The 16,664-nt window shown below is 40.5% G+C and overlaps 1 protein-coding gene across 1 annotated transcript; it reads right to left on the reverse strand.

Moving 5' to 3' along the window:
* Positions 1-12,379: 12,379 nt before the first annotated feature.
* Positions 12,380-16,603, reverse strand: mmp21 (matrix metallopeptidase 21). Its single transcript, XM_085466540.1, has 7 exons — positions 16,158-16,603; positions 15,116-16,023; positions 14,447-14,586; positions 14,200-14,341; positions 13,809-14,066; positions 13,547-13,719; positions 12,380-13,107 (listed from the first exon to the last, which is right to left on the reverse strand). The coding sequence occupies exons 1-7, from the start codon at positions 16,295-16,297 to the stop codon at positions 12,802-12,804; spliced, it is 2,067 nt and encodes a 688-aa protein (XP_085322666.1). The 5' UTR covers positions 16,298-16,603; the 3' UTR covers positions 12,380-12,801.
* Between the last annotated feature and the right edge of the window lie 61 nt (positions 16,604-16,664).

Raw genomic sequence — 16,664 nt, forward strand, 5'->3', positions numbered from 1 at the left:
CTGTTGTCCCATTGTGCTGAAAATGTCACAAGTTCAACAGGAAATGATCATGGACGGAACAAGATAGTTACATTTTTTTTTTTTTACGTTTAAGGTAATTGTATTGATGATTAGATGCCAGAACTGAGAGCAAACAATGCCCTTTTGCCTTATGTTTTTCCTGAGTTCCTGAGTGGACTCACGTGTCAATAACATCATCTAGTCCCCATCCCCCTAGCCTTAACTGTATAACTCCAGCCTGAGTTCCTGTTTCTCTGTAGGTAACAAAGCAATCACACACCTCCAGCCCACCTAGATGGGTTGTTAAGCGGCTTGCAGAGGGAGCAACATTGTAGGCAGATGCCTCCTATATGAGATTTTAACAGGATGAGCAGAATTTAGCTGAGCCATCAGTTGTTGTGGGCTGGAATTGAGATCAGCTGATGCACTGGGAATGTGGGCTGAGCTTATTTGTATATTCTGGGTTAAACAGTGGATTTATTTAATTTTTAATTTTTATTTTTTTACAGCTGCTGTTGCTGAAAAAAATAAAGAAACCCAAACAATATATTTGTGGGCTTAAATTAGACTAAAAAACTGAGGAGAATTCACAGGCTGGTGAACAAAACCTCTCATTTCACATAGCTAATGTGAAGAAACGCACGAGTGTACTTTTAAATATAAAACAAATCGTATGCCACTGTATAAACTGTAAGAACGATTAAACTTAGAAGGTAAAAACATAAAAATCAACGTATATATGAAATAAAAAAAAACCTTTTTTATATTTCAGATCACATTTCTCTTTCATACATTGCTAAATGTTCATCAAATGCATGGCTGCATATGAAGCAGTGTAAAAAATGCATTTTATGAGGGCAATGTGTTTTAGTACTCCTTACACTCTCATTACATACATATTTGACAGAAAGGATATTACACACGAGTGAGTGGAGGCGTGGAGTCGGGGGTGGATCAAATCCTCTTGGACAGTCTTTGCATTTTTACACCAGTCTGGGGATCGCCTCTTTGCATTTTACCGAAAAGCTCTGCATTCGTTTTGTTTGTTTAATTGGATATGACCTCTGGAAAGGGGTCGCCCTCCAGAAAATGAGATGTGGTCCCCTTTTGAAAACCCTGTGAGGTAAATATGCGTCACATTTGAAACCGTGTCTCACTGCAGCAGTTTACCTTGTCGTCCTCTCCTCATTATCACAGTAACCTTGTGATCTGGCCAATTTTTCAGTCGTAATGATGCATGATATTCTGAAAGTAATTTTAATCGGGACCGGGGAGATCCAGCTGCCAGGTATCAAAGTCTTTGGCTGCCTTCAGCAATGCACTCGAGCCATGCGAAGTCCACCAGTAGCCATCCTTTCTCACCTCCTCCCCCCACAGCCCTCAGACATCTTCCATGCATAATTAGGTAGAGTCCTGTGAGAATAGCGAACATTTTTTTTTTTTTAACCAAGAGGAGGATTTTAAAGAAGCACAGTGTAATGTATTATTGTTTCAACAAGCAGTGGTCCCTGTTGGAGCCAGATACTAAGACAGCCCTGACAGATCCCTGACATAAAATCACCCAGATTTGGCATTTTGTCAAGCACTGATGCGATGTATTCCTACCATGCTGCAATTTAAATTTAACAATCTCTTCTTGAGTGCAAGCAAATGCTAACTGGGGGTTATACTGGAGTCAGCTGAATGATAAGTCGTTGGTATAATAAGAATAATGATTAGAATGACTACAGTCCAGATCTCCTATGAATACGTTTAAGGATAATTGCGCACAGTAACTGGACTACTGTGTTTACAAATGCACAATGACGCCAGAGACAGGACAGTCCGGGAAGAAAGAGTCTACAGAGCAGCAGAGGGATCCGTTTGCATGAATACATTCTTTCCTCATTGTCCTCTCAGACAGGAGGATCATTACTGGCTGGACACATGCTCTGGCAGCAACAGCCTTCATTATGATGCAGCAGTTGACACAGGTTTAACAAAGAGAAATTTGTCTAGCATTTATTTATCTGGAAGAGCAGAGTCTGGCACAATAATGCTGGCAATGGTTATACCAGGCTAAGGTGGATAGACACTCAAGTAAGTTGGCAGTGGCTCACAGTGCTGCAGCCTCCCCTTCCCCTTCTCTCTACCATATCGCCCTCTCACACTTCCCTCAGGTGCAATGCTTTCTCCACCTCGCACATCAAAGAGAAGGCTACAGAGTGAAAGGCTAAGGCGCAGCGTGGCACACAGTTCATCTTCTGTTGCATCCCGTTTTCGTTATTCATTTCTAAATTTGGATTTTTCTTGATAGATTAAAAATATTGGTTTTTGTCCAAAATTTCATCCGCAGCAAGATTTATTAATAAATTTTTTTTATATCATTAATGATTGAAGGCAGAGAACTTTTTCCTGGTAAAAGTCTACACTGAAGAAAAGCAGAATTGACCTTCTCATCTGTGGGGAAGGTGTGTTTATTAAGTACTGAGTTTTTGAGGTCTATCTTCTTCCTCCCAAGCTTTGCTGGAAGAAGAGGGTGGAGTGTTTGGCTCGTCCTTGACCTCCCTGTGAACCAAATCCACCAGGAGTCTGTTGCTGAGGAGATTAAAATCAAGCAACAATGAGGCACTGCAGGAGCAAAAAAAAGAAGAAAAAGGGGCCAGTGCTTCCTATATGTGGCACCAATCTGAAGCTGTGGTGTTTTAACCTTTTTTGCTTGTAAAAAGCCAAATCTCTGCTTCTGCTATGACAAGTTTGGTTTCCTGTCGGAGCAACAAAAAGGTCAGCTCCCCCCATTTTTTATTTATTTACGGAGACCCAGGAGGAGATAAGAGATACGTGTGCTCTGTATGTCTTTGAGGCATCATCGCAGTGAACTGTGGTATCTGTCGAACATCCAGGGAGTGCTGTGAGTGCTGCACCGTCGTCTTATTACAGACAGCAGGTGCAGATGGTTAAAGGCAGGTGCTCTGAGAGAAAAAAAAAAAAAGAAAAACAAGAAGAAGGGGGGGAAAAAGAACAAGCACCTGGTCCCTCTGTTGTAGCAGTCTGGGGCTGCTCTCACTATGATTAGCTTTGTTTCTCCAACAGAGCGCAGCAAGGAACAAGACCTACAACTTCATTAGGGCGGAGCACAGCAGCCCTTCTTTTGCTTTTGTCCTACACTTGACTGATCTAAGTTAGGATAGTGTGTCGGAGAAGATCAGCTTTTTATTATGCGCCACAGCTCTATCACAGGCATCATACCTCTTGACAAGAAAAGAGCTACAATCTGATGCATGTTCGATGCTCTGACTCACAATGAGCGTGCACCGATAAAACCCTTTTCTGATTTTACAAACACCAGTGCGGAAAGAGAGAGACAAAGCCCTCAGAGCTGACCCGACAAGCAGATCGCTCCTGCAGGAGTTTGGCTGGGATTCAGTGTATGATTCTGACCCTCTACTGACTTTGTTGCCATTACAGGTGGTGAGACTCAAAGCAATGCCCAGGAAAATCTCTATAATTACAGACTCAGGATACTGTAGTGTATCTTCAAGGACGAGCAGAGGAAATGATTGCCGTACAGTGTTTGTATTGTCAGAGTTTGTATGCCCGCAGATTTGCTTTATTCATGGCCTCACTTCATCTGCCAGCCAACCATTTAATAATTGAAGGAATTATCAGGCCAGTGGATCCAAAGCCCCTCAGAAATGTGTCATGCCCCTGAGCAAAGCCTGCAGAAAAGGGGAGGAAAAAAATGGAAAGAGGGGCCTTCTAATTCAGTACTCTGTGTGTACAACTACGCATAACAAAACCCTGCAATGTTCCACCTACATACAAAGACACATGCACACAAAGTTAAAAGACAGAGGTTGATGATGCCACAAATGGCAAGCTTTGACTGGCAGAATATCAATACCTCATAACAGCGGGAGCCCATGCATGTCAGATAAATTTATGATTCCCTCCAAATGCTGCTCTCCTATTTTCCTCTGCATCAAAATGGGTGTTTTTGATGTAGCTAGATTTCACCATGCAGTTTGGCTAGTGTCCCTCATACAAAGAATGTGACTGACGCAACATTAATCTCCAAACAAAGACACTGGCACAACTACTCCACACAATTTCAGGGCTATGAGGTGGCAACGTCAGTCTCGATTTCTCACTGCTCCTTCACAAGCTGCTCCACTTTCTCCGAATTCTCATTTAGATCAAACAAAACACTCCAGAAAGGAGGTGAAATGGTACCGTTTAAATCCGTGACACACATGCACACAGGGGACCTCCTTCTCATTTTCTAAACAGAGTCGTGGCAAGAACTTTTAAATTTGCCATTATAAGGTGTGACCTACATGAGAGTGAGCCAAAGCCCAAACTCCAGCTCCCAGCAAGATTCCCGTCTACTGAGTATTCCAAAATGTAATGCATGAACATTAAGGAGGAGAGCGCTTCTCCTCTAAGACATAATTCTCTCATGGTTGACACACGACACTTCCTGGAGCATAGGTTAGAATATACACCGCATCCTTCAAGGCGAAAAGCATGCAATATTTATTTTATTGATGCACTGTTTGGTACATTAAAAACACGTTACCGACACCAGCCAGAGGTTGTAACATAATATAATCTCTTTGACAGTGACATATGAAATACACCCCTTAGCTGACATTCATGATTAATGGCAGCTGTTTGGAAAAACTCTGAGGTTTATTTTCAAATAGGTTTCAGTTGCAATGGTGCAAAACAGCTATCCTGCTGTTTGGGTTTAGTGAGTAGGTGCTAGGAAATGCATCTTTTATATATTGTATGAGCGCAGGACATTTTAACACGTGTTTAACAAAAAGAACAGGAAGTAAGGGAGGAAGGAAGGATGGAAGGAGAAGATTTTGAGATAATGACTTGACTACACATTTACTGACAAATTAAAAACTAGAGACTTAACATTGCAGAGATATTTCATCATGTGCAAGGTGCTTTGTGTTATTTTTATGGCAGAGCTCCCTCAGAATAGAATCTCTGGGTTAAAGTGGCAGTCGTTCACTCTTTCCAGCGTCTGTGTGAAGGGGTAGTGTATTCTGCGTGGACTAGGGGCTTCGTTAAGGGTGGCAAGCCCAGGGAGTGCTCCTGAGGCAGCTGAAAGAGAGCCGAAGCACTACCAAGACTAAGTAAGAACATACCAGCCCTTTGCTCACATAGCTGCCAATAATTTTCTAGCTCCAGACCATAATCCTGTAAAGGTTACGATAACACTGGACTCTATAGATAACTTGTGACATCTGAAAGTGTTCCTTTGGCAACATTGTAACAACACAGATCGAAAGTTACAAGAAAGTGGTCGGTGAGATTATCAGAAAAAATACCTGTTTTACAAGAGACATTTTTCAGTTATCAGGGTAAGAGAGAAGAACTGCTCAAGTATCCTTAAGGGTGAGTGACAGTGAACCAGCATCTTCAATGCTGGGATACTAAAAACTGAAGCATCCATCCATTCACTTCTACTAACCAATTTAGTGTCAAGGTTGGCCTGGAGCCTATCCCAGAGGTCATAGGGCAAGAGGCAGGGTACACCCTGGACAACTTGTTAGGGTGTACCCCAGTAGGGTGTTAGCTAACTCAGACACAGGGACAACCTTTCATGCTCAGAGTTACAGTCAATTTAGAATCACTAGTTAATCTAACATACACATCTTTGGACTGTGGGAAGTCAGAGAATCCAGAGAAAACCCATCCAAACACAAGGAGAATGTGACAAGTCAATGCAGAAAGGCCCCAGCGAGCTAGTGGATGTGAACTCTTAGTAGATGATGATCATGAGGTAGGGCTGGGTTGGAAAGTGGCATGCAGATGTATAGCAATTGCAGGGAGTTGCTATAACTCAGCGATCCCCAACCTTTTTTGCGCCACGGACAATATTTTAGGCCCGACAATATTTTCACGGACTGGCCTTTAAGGTGTCGCGGATAAATACAACAAAATAAAACTAGTACCGGTACCGAAAAAAAGAAGATTTATTCATAATAGACGTGAAAAGACCCAGGAAAACCGAGTAAACGATAAAAACGATAACAAAATAACGCTGAAAACCGATAAAAACTCTGAAAACCATACATTTCACCCCTGAGCCTCAACTCTCGCGGCCCGGTACCAAACGACTCCCGGACCCGAGGCCCGGGGGTTGGGGACCGCTGCTATAACTTAAAACATCTATCCAGTGAACCATCAGCCTGGGTGGGCCAGGTAGCAGGAACTGCAACTCAGCTTAACTTCTGTGTACGTCTACAATGATATGAGTGACTTTTTAGTCACCCCATTTAATGTTTTCCAACCTAATTTTAAGCTGAAAGTGAAACCTGGACACAAAAACAGGACTGGCATGTAACACAAAGTGTAGCAACCTTGTCCCCCTGTTAAATTCAAACCCAGCCATCATTCCCCCTCCCCTGAGTTCCACCCCATCTGTTCCTCTGGTAGAAAAGTGAGGCAAGAGGGGGAAGGAGGAGAAATAGGGGTTGGGGAAGTGAGGTGAGGATAAAATCAGGATTCGATCTTCAGATAGAGGAGGTACAGATGATGGTTAAAAGGTGGTGGGTGTTTTGCATGTGAAAGGAGCAACAGAGTGAGTGAGGAGGAAAGCCAAAATCCAGTTGTCAACCACTTGACAAATTGCTTGTTTGGTTCTTCTGAATGTGCAAGTAGTCTTATAAGCAGATGTGGCTGTAAAATGACTGGAGACAATTTTGTTGACAGGTTGTAACAACATCACACCATATTTTGTGTGAATGTGTGAAGCTGGAACTTGTGATCGCTGTAAAATGAGGACGTTTGAAACCGAATAAAAGAACTCTGCTGCCGCTGATGTAGCTATCAAAAGGCTTTCGGTAACAGCAACAGTGCATAACTCCTTTCGGACTAATTAAACGTCTGGTTTCTGCAAAGGTTTAACTTATCAAGTGTACCAAGCAATATTAGTTTAATTTCAAGAAACAGTGTCTTCTTACATTTGATCACCCACACTGCGATTCTACAAATGTTAGTTTTCAGAGAAACCACTTTGTGTTGAATAAATACTTCCAGTACAAAAAAATCAGCACAGCGAGATTTTTTTCCTCCTTTAAAGTGCATCTTGAATATACAATAAAACACAAAGATAGCTCAAGCATTAGGTGTTCTTATCTGCCTCTAGCCCAGTATTCAGACTGCTTTACGTTTCTTATTTCCTCCCTTTGTTTGTCTGCCATGGCACGCACAACTCCTGTCACTTTCCCAGGCTTGTAAATGAAAGTGGTGGCCTGGTAGTCACTTCTGTGCGGCCATGCATAAGAGAACCTCCTCCCTCCCCCCTTGACCTGCAGTTGCCACTCAGACTGACATGTCTTGTTTTGTCTCCAAAATTCCTCCTTAGCCAAAGGTCAAGGTTCAGTTTGCAGCGGGTGGGAGATTCCCCTGCCACATATGGAGGCAAATTAGCGAACTGACTGGATTTGTTGGGAAGGTTGCTTGTGGTATGACAAACATATCCTCCTCCACACTCACAGTATTTGTTTATCAGGTATTTAGTCAATACCTAAATTCTGCATTATGCATGAGGCTACACAATACTTAATTACACTTGCATGATTTGGATTCCTCATTCAAATTAGGCTGTTTGATACATGGGGTATTCTCTAGAGAAGATTTGTAATTACTGTACTATTTCTATTTGGCATAGAAACTCCTGCTTGCATGTATAAACAAGAAGAAATGTGAAGGCAAAGATACTTGTTCTGCCATATAAAAATATGGTTTTAGTCCACACTTACACAGTTTTCAATCACACAAATGGAGTTTCTTCTTCTCCACAGTATAATGAGAGCATGAAGGCTTGGGTTTATGAATTCAACATCCTATTTACCTTTCTACTACATTAAAGATCCTTAGCGAGGAGCACTTTGCGCCAAACTATTTGATGATAAAACCTTTGAAATAATGATTTAAATTTGAAATTGAGAAGCAGTCGCAAAGGATTCAGTCAGTATTTTTCTCTTTTGAGCCAAACTTCTTCATCTGGGGGCAAGAAGAGAAGCAGAAAGGATGGACGGGAGGAAGAGAGACGTGTACGAGGACATCTGTGTGTGTATGAGTTTGTAGGTTTTAATTGTAATGGGGGTGTACATGTGTATGCATTTGCAAAGTCAATGTTTGTGAGCATCGCTGTGCATTCCTGTGTGTAGTTTGTCTCTTGCCGAGTGCTTGATTTTTTTGAACCACTGTAAACACACCAGAGCCTTGTTAACGATGCCACTCAGAGTTAATGCTCAAAACAACTTTCAACTGAAAATCCGCTTTTCAGGAAAGTCTGAATTCCACGCTTATTACTGCAGAATAAATGCTGATCCGCACTCCACCTCAACGTGGCGTCGGAAATCTTTGGCAGAAACTACAAATTCCCTTTTTAAACATAGCACAGAGTGTGTGTACACCAGGTAAACTGTATTTCCATAAACTGTCATTTCAGGATGCACTCTCGCCCCACGCACGTCAAAATTTCCACAGTAGGTTGCTGACAAGGGGTGGGGGGGACATTTGCAGTACATGGAATAAATCCTATCTTTTCTTTTTCTGCTGTTAAAATATATCTGACATATTCAAGGAGTGAAAGAAATGCAACAGAGACATGCATCCGCTACCAGTAAAACCCACAAAGATGCCTCAAAAAACTTCATATGGATGCTGACAACAGTGCACTGTGTGTTGAGGTTGCCCTCTGCTGGGCTCTTTTTTGCAACTTTGGAAGATAAGTTTAACTGCTTCAAGGCACAATATAATGTTACTAGATTAACATTTTAGCAGAGCATTTACACCAGACTTCACTTCATAGAGGGAGGTGCTAAGCTATAGGCTGCCGAAGGTGCAGAACAGTTTGACAAAGATTAAATGCTGGCGTAGATGCATAAGTAATTGGAAGGATGGGAATGTAAATACCTCAGAGCAAATTTATTATTATCAGGAGATTGACTTCTTGCTCTTATTGCATTTGCTGTTTAGAATAAGAAGAAATAATAGCTTCATATTTTATTCTGAAAGTTGTTGTGTTTTTTTTTTAAATATTTGCATGTTAATAGCTGTAAAAAACCTATTCAAACTACCATAAGAGCCCTCAATCAATCATAGCAGCGTACTTATGATAAGGAGCACAATTCCGCTTTTGTATGTATCCTGTGGAGCGTCGCCTTGACTTTGAGAACAGATTAATAAAAGAAAACCTGCCCGGAAATGAATAGGTGTGGAGCCTTTGCACATTGCATTGCCTTTGTCTTTGATTTGATTGCTGTCACACAATGCTTGAGCTATTTGATGTCAAGACACCGGGAAATTCGAAGATTTGATCACAAATAAAATCAGTGAAGAAAACTAGCATAAAAATGATTGCCTATGATTTTCTGATGATTGTCTTATTACAGATTTGCTATGTGAAAAGTGACTCCGGAAATCTCCCTTTGTGTCGGATAACTGGTTTAAACAGTGTTTAGACCTTTTAATTAAGTAATAATTATTATCATACTTAAGCAGCTTAACTGTTGTGCACCGCTTAAAAGTCCCCAAATTATATTTATAATATACAATTGAGGTTTTTTTTTCCAGATTAATAAAACCTAAATTATTTTGGATCAATGGATCATAGTTACTGGTAAATAAAAAATCACTGATGTGCATTTATCTATTTCATATTTCAGCTGTTTTCAGTTTTAATTCCTGAGATGTTGCTTGATAGATTAATTGATAATAATATGATTAATCTGCAAAATAATAAGAAATACAAGTTTTCAAATAAATAATAATAGTAGAATAAATAGATTAAGCAGATTAAACCTGTACTTGAGCAAAATACTCAGTTAGTACTGAGCTGTCATCCAAAGGTATTAGGTACTGTAAGGTTAAGCAGATAAGACTAAAGGGCATAGATCCCAAAGAAGGCACAAAGCGCACACACAACAGAAGGTAAACAGACACTCTGACAAAGGATTGAAGGGAAGGGCAGGGCTATGAATACACTTAAGGGTAATAAGGGAGAATGGAAACAGCTGGGGAAGAAGAGGCAGGTGAAGTAAATCCATAAATAATGATACAGGATGTAAAACAGAAGGTAAGACACACAAAACAGGGAAACTCAAAAGGTAAAATGAAACTGCATTTCAAAAGTAAGAATAAAGAAGCTTAAACTTACCCCCCTCTCCCCCAATGGAAAACAAACAAACAAACAAAAAACCCATAAGAAAATACTATACAAAAGCTCAAAAGGTCCATGACAGCAATCAATACTTTATCATTATTTTTTCTAATCAGGCTACAACTTGGTGAGCCTTTTGTTCTACAAGGGAAGGTGGTGAATTGGACACGAAAGATTTTTGGGTGAATTAATATAAAGCCCATTTTTAAAGAGACTGTATTTACCATTCGCTCCAACAAGATGTGACATTTGTTATTTTTCTATGAACACACTAACAGTGATAAAATTCCTGCACTCATTATTAATTCAACCCCAGACACGGGACAGCAAGGATATCATTAAAACACTCACAGACAAAAATCTCTACATTTAAATGCAACACACAACCTACACGCAACAGCTTGTTGAACTAATCCCTTGACAAATGCAAAAACACATAATTGTATGATCCTCATTTGAAATAACACCAGAAATCATTTATTTCCATGTTTTAAGAAAAAAAATCCCTTGGAGACATATAAATAAGGCAACAGTATTCAAAGTTATTTTTATGTCTTGGAAGAGTTTGGGGATTTTCAGTATATGGATGTGCTGCGGGAGTTTCATCCCATTCTCCAGTTTCTAAAGTGCCTCCCATGTGAATTGCAACGACACAGGTTTTTGTATTTCTCTGGGGCTGCTGCAGCTTCATCAGCATGACTGATCTCATTTATCATAGTCGCATTCAAAGAGGCCCGAGGTGTAGGGAAGGGAGTTTCAACGGCAGTACCATCAGTGCAAAAGCACAGATCAGTGAGCTGCTGGGGACCATATGAATGCATGAATAACAGTTTGTATTTAGGATTTTGCTGCATGTGAAATTCCAGGATGGAGGAGGTGTATGGTGCCTCATAATGGGATAAACAAACAGATCAAATGGCTGCACTGCACTGCATCATCTTATGTACTGAATTCAACATTCCTGTGTCCATATTTTATGCTGAGATTTGCAGAATAAAAGCTGATTTTATTCAAACAACAATACCCTGGGTATATGTAAGTGATTTCTCTTGATTGTTAATATTACAATATAGTATTTTAATAAATACTATTTTCTAATTTTCTTTAACTTTGCGTTTTAAATATGAAGTTCGTGTTTATAATAATCACTAAAATGTTGCCTAATCCTGTTAAATCACAGAAATCTCTTTAATCTTACAAGAAAAAACAAAACATTATCTCAAAAAACAAGCAGAGGTATGAGCAGACAGAGAAGCTCCTTCTATAGCTGTGTGAGTACACTCATCATCCCATGATAACCCTCTATGTAGCGCCACTTACCGCAACATTTTGTTCCTTTGCTTGTAATTGATTTCTACTTTAATTTATTAATATAGCCTATAGAGCGCCTGCAGCACAATGCTAGTTATCTGGGGCCCACCAGGAGCCTAATCTCTTAAGATGAGCTGAATTAATAAGCGTCTTCAAGTAACATATTGATTACAGAATCAATGCCTGTTTCTTTGCATCATGCTCAAATCATTATTATAAAATATAACAGTATTGTGGCACCTTGTTCAATCGTTTTACTTCAGTGCGCATTTCAAAAGGCTCTTTTGATTGATAGTGTGTCTTACATAATGAGAGGGCATTCAAAAATACGATGTCTCGATAGTTGTTTTCCACCACCTCCAGGTTGTTATTGATAGGGGTTATCTGATTCCCTCAGCCAAAAAACCCTATTGTAGTGGAAGAGTTGCTCTTAACTTTTAAGGGTTTTTAATAAAGACGAAGTTTCATGGCTTCCAGGTCACTTCTTTCGTTCTTTCTTTCATGCCTACAGGCAGATGTGGATTTCTACAAGTATAATTTACAGGAATTGAGAGTTTCGTACAAATATAGAATTATCAAATCATCCAGTCGTGCCAATAGGGACTAGTACTGTATATCTACACCTCGATCATCAATCTAAGTTGAGAGAATAATGTTGTATCCCTTCCAGGCACATACTGTACCAAAAAGAAACAATCCGAGGATACAAATCTGATGTCTTTTTTTTCTTCAATATTGTTACGTCAAAGGAAAGATGCTTTCAATCTGTAATTTTACCCTGAAACCAGCTCTTCCACTTTGAGCAAAATTCTATTTTTATACACTCATAATACCACAAATCTTCTTAGAGGTTTTCTTAAGATTACATGTGACATAAGAAGTCACTTCACAGTACGCACAAGCCTGTTTTAATGTTATTTTGCACATTTGCCATTTGAAAGCATTTTCCTACACAGTGCACTTACAGTAAGCACATCAAATATCATTTTGAGCAGCTCAGCAAAACATTTATTGGCTTTATCTACATTATACATACATGTATTCTCTGAATATCTCAATAATAGGAAGTCCTTTAGGATTGTTTTTGTGGCAGAATGCATTCAGCACTGCTCCGAAAAAGAGAAAAGGAATGAAAGAGCAGCTGTTACATATATAAATAACACACCTCGGTGAAAATTAGCCAACAAAATTCAAAATTGTTGTTGTCTCCGTGAAATTAGACAGTTATTGCAGCTTGACAATATGTGTACATAAAACGAAATCAGTAGATCACATATGCAAACTTTAGCAAGCTCTATCACATCTCTGCTGCAACACTCTCAGCGGGTTAGTTTGAGTGCAGTGGGATGAACATTGCAGATATCAAACCAATGCTGATCCACCTCCTTATGTGGCAGCAGGCCATTTCGTGGCAGAAAGGGCCGTCGCCAGCGATCACGACTGCCCACTACTTGCCAGAAGCGTATGCCCTTGAGTAGAAAGATGGCATTGTGAGTGTAGGAGAAGTAGGCAGCGTCAATGTTGCCATCTGGATGGTCTGTGTTCACCACAGGAGGGAAAACATCTCTGATGTTTTTTGGGAACCCTCTTGCCAAGTTGTTGGCTTCCATGCTGAATGCATACACCTGTTCAAAGAGATAATTGCTCTTTTTTTTGTTATGCAGAAATCAATTCAATTATACAATGCAAACAATTCACAGAGGAACTTTAGTGCATTTGTTTGCTTGAAGACATTCCCTCATAATCCTAAGAAACAATTAATTAGCTTGGGTTTTCTCCAGGACTCTGCTTTTTATATCTGCATGTTCTGCTAATCGGTATTGCTAGATTGCAAACCACAGATGGAAACAGTTTGATTAATGACCATTAAGCCTAAGCCACATTTTAAGTCTAAATAATGTATAATGTATAATGGTCTGTGTGTTTTAATATCGAACCACATCATTCCAGCTTGTCATTTAAGCACTTCATGAATATTTCCTAATTTACTTTCTTACTGAACCTCATGTCTTTGCTCTTGTATTAGTGTAATAATATCTGACAGCCAGGTAATATTGCACTTACAAGATTGTTTTTAAAGAAGTAGATGTGGGAGTCCCTCCTGTCATAAAAGGCTGTGTCAATAGGACTTGGCACCCCTGGGAATCCTTCAGAGATTAACCTTGGATAATGGTGACCTTCAGAGTCTTGTCCAAACACCTGGTCGTTCTCACTATCATACCTCCAGAACTGAGTACCTGTAGATAAATAAGTTAATTACATTTTCACCAAGTATTCATTTGTTCACTAACTCTTTTCAAACAGTATAACTCTCCACTTAGTGTACCTCTGAAGAAATATACAGCATCTCTTCTCCTGGACCAGACATGGACATGTGCATCTACTCCATCCATTGGGATCCCATGCCAGCCAGTTTGCAGCGGAACTGGATCACCATAACGCGTTCTATTATTTCTGTTCTCATACAGCCAGTACCAGCCATCTCTCATGAAATAGGTGTTAAAGCGGATCACCACCTCCCCATAGGGTGTCTTCTCCTTTCTGATCCAATCAAACACCGTGTTGAACCGACCTTTACAGCCTCCTGGTGTCAAATGCAAGCACAACAGGTGGGGCAAAAAAAAGGGTTTGCGTCAGACAATTAGGGCAAAAATACAGCAAAGTGCATTTCTCTAAGAGTGTATAAGTAACCACTAGATGGTGCTGTAACCATGTACCATAGAGTTGCTGTATAGCTTTTCTGTCCATCCAGTCCATTTCAAAGCTGGACTCCTGCGGTAGATAGCTGGGCTGCATTATGGATCCGGGTCTATATATGTGAGGTAGACCCAAAACATGGCCAATCTCATGAACTGCTACCTGAACGGGTTTAATATTTTTAAGGCGTTGTTAGAGCAATGCGTTGTTAATCACTGGAATTATTTCAATCTGGCAGTTCCTTTGATCGTGCGGTAATATAATTACTTTGAGAAGGCTGATTCCACTGCCAACATTGGGAGTTGTGAAGTGCTCATCATCATCAAAGTGTATATCACCCAGGAACCAAGCATGGGCAAATTCTTGACCAGTGCCATCGAACTTCTGATTACATCCCAGATGCCTTCCTATGAAAGAATTTCACAACGATGCAATATGTTATTTGGCACAAAAAGGAGGTACAGTGGAAACATTAATGATCCTCTTCAGACATACATACACATGACCCTAAGAAGGGCCAGTCTAAGAAGACTGGTGGTGGTTTACATAGTTTTTGTGTTTAATAAGCCTCATTAACAGATGTTTTATTAGTCTTAAACATATATGTGGCCAAGGAGATAACATCCTTTAACTTTTTTATCCTGAAATGAGAAATTAACCTTCACAGACTAGTGATGTGAAGGATCAAATCTAAACATTCCACATTTTATTCAGAAAAATAGTGATTTACATATCCACCTAACAAGTGAAAGATCCCCAGTGTCATCTCAGGAGAAGACACAAATCCTTTTGGGGTTGTGTCAGGAAGGGCATCTGGCATAAATCTCTGCCAAACCAGACATGCGGAGCTACCTGCTGTGGCCCCTGTGAATAAAGGAGCAGCCAAAAGTAGCTTTCATGCTGCAATGAAGCAAATAAACATTGACTAAAACCCACCTGTACCAAATCCCAGCCTGATGTCAACATCCTCCAATGGGGCATGTGTATCCTCCACAAATTCCAGTGGCGACACCTCACTCCACATCCTGAAAGCCAGTCTGAAGATGTATCTCTGGTCATCAATAGTCAGCTGGCTGCTGTAGCCTTCTCCTATCAGCCTCCAGTTTAACACCTTCTTGGAAAAAGCCATGTGGCCAGTTGGAGTCAAATCTCTCTTCCGCCTGCTTTTGGATATGAGACTTGCGAGAGGTTCCTTCTTGCGTCTCACTGCTTCACTCGGATGCGCGTTCGCACTGATATTCCCCGTTTGGCTGCCCGGTCTGCTGTCGTGCGAGCTGTTTAGGGAAGTGATCTTTAAAAGCTCCGTTGTATAATTCATGCTGGTGTCATTGGAAATGGCTGTGAACACACCGTCTGTATCATTAAAATTTAATATGTTGTCTTCAGAGAAATTTGCAGTACCTAAAGAAGTGCCACTGATTATGTCACTTGCTGTGTTGTTCCTGTTGGTCTCAGTAAAACTGTCAGTGGTACTGTTTTCAAAATCAAAGTCACCACTGCTCTGAGGTGCTGTAGTGATGACAGGGATGGTCAGACCAGTCTCTTTATCAGGGACTCCACACCTTGGTTTGTTCATTGCTAACTTGGTGGCCTCATCAAACACCCCTGTAACAGGCAGACTTGAAACCCTCTGAAACTCTTTAAGTGCTGAAATAAAGGCTTGGTTCTCATTTTGACGGTTATAGCCCTGCTGATCACCAGCTCGATGAGCAGCCCTCGAGTAAGACGCTGAGGTTCCCTCCTGGATTGTGGCTTGAAGATCGTCGAGGAAGTCACCACTGAAAGAGGTGTCTGAATCCTCAAACCGAACCTCCTCCCAGTTAACTGGCTTGATGAATCCATATCTAGAGAGAAATAACTAAAACAAGACACGGGTTACATTAGACAAATCCTGTGTCTGGTTAAATGGATGCTGACGTTTGAGAAACACAGGAAGTCAAAAAAGAAGAAAAAAAAACAATATACCTCAGCTGTGTACTTGTCTGTTATAGCCTGAGCTTTGTGAGAATTAAGTGTCTGTGTATCAGAATGATCCCGATTATGGAAAAGTTTCTCTGCATCAGTTGCGCTAATGTTGGTCAAAAAGAACATAAATATCAGCTGGATTAAATTCAGCATCGTGTCCTTTAGCGGTGTACTCCCAGGTCTATATGCAAGATGAGATGATGACGAGTGAGGAGCAACGCTGCTTTATAAGCAAATCCTTTGCTTCTCCACACCCCTCAGAGGTGTGACTCTACAGATGTAACCTGCTTTCTTCACCTCTGCGTGAAAAGTAAACTTTTACAATCTACAACTGTTCAATTTGACTCTTTCTCTGTGGTTATGTTATACAAGCTTCAGTGGTTTTAAATGGACTGCAGCTGATCCGTGGAAAGATGTTAAAACCTTCACTTTCATGTGGACAGTAAAAGACAGGGATGACCCCTGCAAGCACTGTGTTGAACAGGAAATAAACACACAAACACACACAAGCAATTACCAC

Source organism: Copadichromis virginalis, linkage group LG8 (assembly GCF_057382275.1).
Source record: "Copadichromis virginalis isolate Kocher_CV1m ecotype Utaka linkage group LG8, C_Virginalis_male_GT1.1, whole genome shotgun sequence".
NCBI lineage: Eukaryota > Metazoa > Chordata > Actinopteri > Cichliformes > Cichlidae > Copadichromis > Copadichromis virginalis.